This window comes from Vicia villosa, unplaced genomic scaffold, assembly GCF_029867415.1.
Source record: "Vicia villosa cultivar HV-30 ecotype Madison, WI unplaced genomic scaffold, Vvil1.0 ctg.001080F_1_1_3, whole genome shotgun sequence".
In the NCBI taxonomy this organism is placed as follows: domain Eukaryota; kingdom Viridiplantae; phylum Streptophyta; class Magnoliopsida; order Fabales; family Fabaceae; genus Vicia; species Vicia villosa.
The window spans coordinates 45,934-51,937 of record NW_026705474.1 but is presented as its reverse complement, the minus strand read 5'-3'; the positions used below and the strand labels follow the sequence as shown (position 1 = coordinate 51,937).

The window sequence follows — 6,004 nt, the reverse complement described above, 5'->3', positions numbered from 1 at the left end:
TTCAACAAATTGGCGCCGTTTACAAGAGACCATGAATCAGTTCATACAAATGTCAATGACAAATAATAAAAATCAAGAGGCAGCTATAAAGAATTTGGAGACTCAAGTGGGCCAACTGGCTAAACAAATTGCAGCTAATCAATCAAATGCAACTTTCTCAGCCAACACTCAAGAGAATCCAAAAGAGCATTGCAAAGCGGTGGTGACAAGGACTGGGTAAAAAGGAAGTAATAATGAAGTTGAAAAGAATGTAGTTGAAGATGATACGGAAGAGGAAGCTGAAAAACATGCTTGAGCAGATGAAGAATATGAAATTATCGATACTAATGCTGAAGAAGAGAATGTGAATAAAGAAGTTAAAAAGAAAGAAAAGCTGAAAAGAAAAAGCAGTAGAGAAAAGATGGCAAGCAACGTTATACCAAGTCAACATTTGCCATATTCCCATGCTCCATCAAAGAAGGACCACGCCAGGCAATACGCAAGGTTTATGGAAATTTTTAAACAGCTACAAATTAATATTCCATTCTCCGAAGCAATTGCTCAAATGCCAAAATATGCAAAATTCATGAAAGATATCTTGACAAAGAAGAAAAGACCGAAAGAAGAAGAAGTTGTTCTACTTGATGCACAATGTAGTGCCATAATATCACGCTTCCCTCAAAAGGCGAGAGATCCCGGAAGAGTCACATTGCCGGTTACAATTGGCAATCAAAATATCGGGAATGGACTGATCGATCTAGGATCAAGTATCAATCTAATTCCTCTATCAATAGTGAAGCGGTTAGGAAATATTGAGATGAAGTCAACAAGAATGACTTTACAATTAGCAGATAAATCAACCACTCTCCCTTATGGTGTTGCACAAGACATGTTAGTGAAAGTTGACAAATTTTTGTTTCCGGTAGATTTCGTTGTGATTGACATGGAAGAAGACAAGGAGTCACCTATCATTCTGGGGAGACCGTTCATGAAAACATCCCGAATGATGATCGATATTGATGATGGTATAATGAAGTTAAGAGTTCAAGATGAAGAGCTATGCTTTAATCTCTTCGATGCCATGAAGCAACCAAAAGACAAGAATGACTGTTTTCGCATGGATGTTACTGAAGAGAGTGTAGTGGAAGTGGCAAACCAAATTCATTTATCTAGCCCTTTAGAGAGATCTCTTGTTGAATCTTTCAATGTACTTACTCAAGAAGAAGAAAAAGAAATTGAGTTGTTTTTAAAGGAATTAGAGAAAGGTGGCGACACGGTCACAAAGGAGGACGAGATAGAAGATTTGGAGTTAAAAAAAGGAGTTAAAGAGTCAAAGATAGAATTAAAGCTACTCCCACCTCATTTGAAGTATGTCTTTCTAGATGAAGAGGGAAACAAACCTGTCGTGATCAGTTCTAAGTTGACTCCAAATGAAGAGGCACGACTCATCCAAATTCTCCAAAAGAACAAAGCTGCAATTGGATGGGTATTGGCGGATCTGAAAGGTATAAGTCCTGCCTATTGCATGCACAAGATTATGTTAGAAGAAGAATTCAAACCGGTGGCTCAACCGCCAAGAAGACTAAATCCAACAATGAAAGAGGTAGTAAGGAAAGAGGTGATCAAACTTCTAGAAGCAGGTATGATTTACCCAATTTCTGATAGTGCATGGGTGAGTCCAGTACATGTTGTGCCAAAGAAGGGAGGCATGATGGTAATCCGTAATGATAAGAATGAACTCATACCAACAGGAACAGTAACCGGGTGGAGAATGTGCATCGATTATCGTAGACTCAAAAAAGCTACGAGGAAAGATCATTTTACCTTACCGTTCATGGATCAAATGCTTGAAAGGTTATCGGGGCAGAATTACTATTGCCTCTTAGATAGGTATTCCGGGTACAATCAAATTGTGGTAAACCCAGAGGATCACGAGAAGACAGCTTTCACATGTCCCTTTGGAATTTTCGCGTATAGACGGATGCCATTTGGATTATGTAATGCTCCAGCTACTTTCCAACGGTGTATGCAAGCCATATTCTCAGACCTCATTGAAAAAAGTATTGAAGTATTCATGGATGACTTCTCAGTATTTGGAAAAACTTTTGATATGTGTTTAAATAATTTGGATGTGGCACTTGGACGATGTATTGAAACTAATTTGATATTAAATTGGGAGAAATGCCATTTCATGGTAACTGAAGGAATTGTACTCGGACTCAAAGTATCTTCCAGAGGACTTGAAGTAGATCAGGCCAAGGTGGAGGTAATTTCAAAACTTCCACCCCCAATAAATGTCAAAGGAGTAAGAAGCTTTTTAGGTCATGCGGGATTCTATAGAAGATTTGTGAAAGATTTTTCAAAGATTGCCAAGCCTTTGAGTAATTTACTCAACCAAGGTACCTGTTTTAATTTTGATGAATCTTGTGTCCAAGCTTTCAATGACCTAAAAGACCGGCTGGCCACCGCACCTGTGATCGTAGCACCCGATTGGAAAAACCCCTTTGAACTGATGTGTGATGCTAGCGATTATGCCATAGGTGCGGTATTAGGCCAACGAAAAGGAAAGATATTTCATGTCATACACTATGCAAGTAAGGTGCTAAATGATGCTCAAGTCAACTATGCTACCACAGAAAAAGAATTGTTAGCCATAGTGTATGCTCTTGAAAAGTTTAGATCCTATCTCATTGGGACAAAAGTGGTAATCTACACAGACCATGTGGCCATTAAATATCTGCTTACTAAACCAGATTCGAAGCAAAGGCTCATTCGTTGGGTTATTCTTTTGCAAGAATTTCACATAGAGATCCGGGATAAAAAAGGTTCCGAAAATGTGGTAGCAGATCATTTATCCCGTTTGGTCAATGTAAATGTCACCAACCAAGAAGCTGAAATAAATGATGAGTTCCCGGATGAGCAACTTTTTCAACTCCAAATAAGACCTTGGCTCGCCAATCTTGCTAACTATAAAGCAACCGGTATCATACCAGAAGACTTTGATTGGAACAAGAAGAAAAGGTTGTTAGCCGATGCAAAATACTATGTATGGGACGACCCATATTTGTTCAAGATAGGTAAGGATGGCATTTTAAGAAGATGTGCTACTGAAGAAGAAGCTCAACAAATTTTGTGGCACTGTCATAATTCACCTAGTGGTGGGCATTTCAACGGATGGAGGAAGGCAACAAAAGTTCTCCAATCCAGATTTTTCTGGCCTACTATTTTCAAAGACGCCCACCATCATGCAAAGAATTGTGACAAATGTCAAAGAGTTGGAGGAACAAGTAAACGTGATGAGATGCCGCTTCAAACCATTATTGAAGTAGAAGTTTTTGATTGTTGGGGAATAGATTTCATGGGGTCCTTTCTTCCATCTTTTGCTAATGAATATATTCTAGTTGCAGTGGATTATGTTTCCAAGTGGGTAGAAGCCATCGCCACACCAAAAGCGGATGCCAAAACTGTGCTAAAATTTTTAAATCGAAACATATTCACACGTTTTAGGATGCCTAGAGTGATTATAAGCGATGGTGGATCTCACTTTGTTAACGAGCAGGTAGCTAAAGTGCTGGACAAGTATCATATTGTCATACCCCAAAATTTGCCCATACTATTTCTCTTATACAAATTCAAATCAATACATAAAGCTCCTAGACACACTCTCCTAAACAAGGCTCAAAAACTAGGGTTTGGTTGTTCAAAGGAAAATCAATGAATCAATGGCTCCAAGGCATCCCATATGGCTCAGTATATCTCGCATGACCTCTATGACAAGTATCAAGTCCCAGCTCAAAGGATTGATCACTCAAATGTTCAGAAAGTCAACATTCGACTGGGTTGATCTAAAAGTCAACGGTGGTCAAAGTAAAGTCAAAACTCCTGATTTTTTGTCAAAATACTCTTATTTAAGTATCATTCACCATTTGATCAAGAATTGATCATGGTTCATCAAGGAAAGATCAGAAATCAATGATTCCAAACGTTTCTAAATTAGGGTTTGTATAGGAGAAAGTCAACTGAACTTTGACCAGCCATAACTCTCACATGGAATATCAGAAATTTTCCATCCAAAGCTCATTTTGAAAGAAATTGAATTCTCTACAATTTTGTCTCTCACATGCAAAGTCTAAAAATGCTTCATTTGGGAGATATGGACCAAAACATTATAGGTCCCTTTCAAAAGTCAACCAAAAGTCATTTTTTTTTCAAAAGAACACACAAGGAGAATGGAAAATGATTTTGACATGAGACCAAAAATACTGGTTAGAGGACTCTTCAAGGTTTCTAAAAAGTCCTAGAACCCATCCATACCTTAAAAATTGAGGGAGATATGCCTTGTCAAAGTTGGACGATTTTGAGAAGGAAAATGTGAAACAAAAGGCTTCAAATTGAATTTTTTTGCAAAGGAGCCCAACGTTTTGTGGCCCAATCTTGTTCCTTATGATATCCAAGGCCCCATATCCAAGTGCCACGAATTTATCATGAATATTTGATTTTTATTTGAATTTTATTCATTTAAAAAGAAGATTTAAATCAAATAAAAGATGAAAATACAAGAAGATTTGATTAAACCTTAATTTCCAATCAAATAAAATCATATAACCATCATATTTTCCATTCAATTTCGTGCTTAATTGTATTGGTAAGATTGGAACAAAATTTGTCCAAGTTAAGAAAGTTTTGAAGCCATATCTCAATCAAGCTACCAATCATGGATTTAGGAAGATTCAATTGAATTTTTTTAACCTAAATGGATCTCTTATATATATACAAGCATTCCTAACTTCAAGGGGGGGAGAATTCGGTCTAAAAGAATCCTAATCAAGTGCAAAAGTTCAAGAAATTTTTATAAACGTTTTTGTAGTTGCAGCCTTATTCAAGGAGATTTGAAGATTAATTGATGTTCATGGATCACCCCTGAAGCTGTGACGATAATCGCAAGGTGCTGAGGCGCCGAGAATCATCACCACCAAGTCACGGTTTGCCCTTAGAATTTTCAGTTCCAATTCGATTATATGTGCAATATAAATCACGTTTGAATGCATGTTTATGTTTGCCATCGTGTTTGCAACGTTTCTGGTTTATTTAATTGAAGCTTCGTCGCAAGGTATGCAATCCGCCATGGTTAGGGTTTATAGCTCTCAGATTGGGGCTATGCGAAATAACCAAAATTAGAAAAAACTAAGGTCATGTCCATGCTCGGGCAACGATTTCGGTTCGGTCCATGGCTTTATCTTGGATTTATACTGTGTATAATGTGTTTTTGAAGATTGCAGGTCTATGGAAACGCCAAAAAACCGTGGCCTAAAGGTTATTGGTTTCTGGAAAAAATCATCAACGAAGAAGAAGGAGAATAGTAAAGGGCGCGTTCTTTATTTTTAAAATTTTTTTACGTCACTTCAGTGTTTATCTACGTTTCATCCCAAGTCCATATCAATAATTGTGGCTGGCTAAGTTGGTAAAGACGCTTCAATGACATGCGTATAGCTATTTGCAGATCCCATGTAGCAGCTCCATACGCAACCATGGTGCAGCCTCAGCGCCTCACTGTTTGATGGGCAAGTCTCCAGATCAAGAGGCCAAGAAGCGCTAGTCTACCATGGGTATCCAGGGATGTGCTACACCGGAATATTCAGCTAAGTTTTCTAACTTTTATTTATCTTTTTTTAATTACATATTTCCTCTTGTATTTATTTATTTATTTTTTCTTCTTTATTATTTTTAAAAAAGGAAAACTTATTTTATTTAAACTTATTTATTCATAAAATCATATTTTCATAACTCTTTAATTTATTTAATCGAAATTTTGATTTTTTATATAATATTAACATTATTTATATTAATTAAAAATTAAGATTACTTATTCATTTAGATATTTATTTTATATCAAACGGTCGATTTCGTAGTATTTTATTTGCCTCTTTTGGTTTGGATTAGGGTTTGTGTTTGCAATCAACGAATTGGTAATGCACTAACGTTTCTCTTCTTGGCGCCCAGCTTTCAGAATTAATCAGGATTCTTC

General features: G+C 36.9%; 1 protein-coding gene across 1 annotated transcript; it reads left to right on the top strand.

Annotated features, from left to right (window-relative positions):
- Positions 1-922: 922 nt before the first annotated feature.
- Positions 923-5,339, top strand: LOC131633136 (uncharacterized). The gene is made up of 5 exons (XM_058903856.1): positions 923-1,186; positions 1,514-2,126; positions 2,415-2,804; positions 2,868-3,538; positions 5,259-5,339. The coding sequence occupies exons 1-5, from the start codon at positions 923-925 to the stop codon at positions 5,337-5,339; spliced, it is 2,019 nt and encodes a 672-aa protein (XP_058759839.1).
- The last annotated feature ends 665 nt before the right edge of the window (positions 5,340-6,004 follow it).

Coding starts and splice junctions, on each gene's coding strand:
- LOC131633136 (XM_058903856.1), top strand. CDS start 923: ATGGAAGAAGACAAGGAGTCACCTATCATTCTGGGGAGACCGTTCATG. Junction 1,187..1,513: donor CTCTTGTTGAATCTTTCAAT/GTACTTACTCAA, acceptor TGCATGCACAAG/ATTATGTTAGAAGAAGAATT. Junction 2,127..2,414: donor GGATGTGGCACTTGGACGAT/GTATTGAAACTA, acceptor CTTGTGTCCAAG/CTTTCAATGACCTAAAAGAC.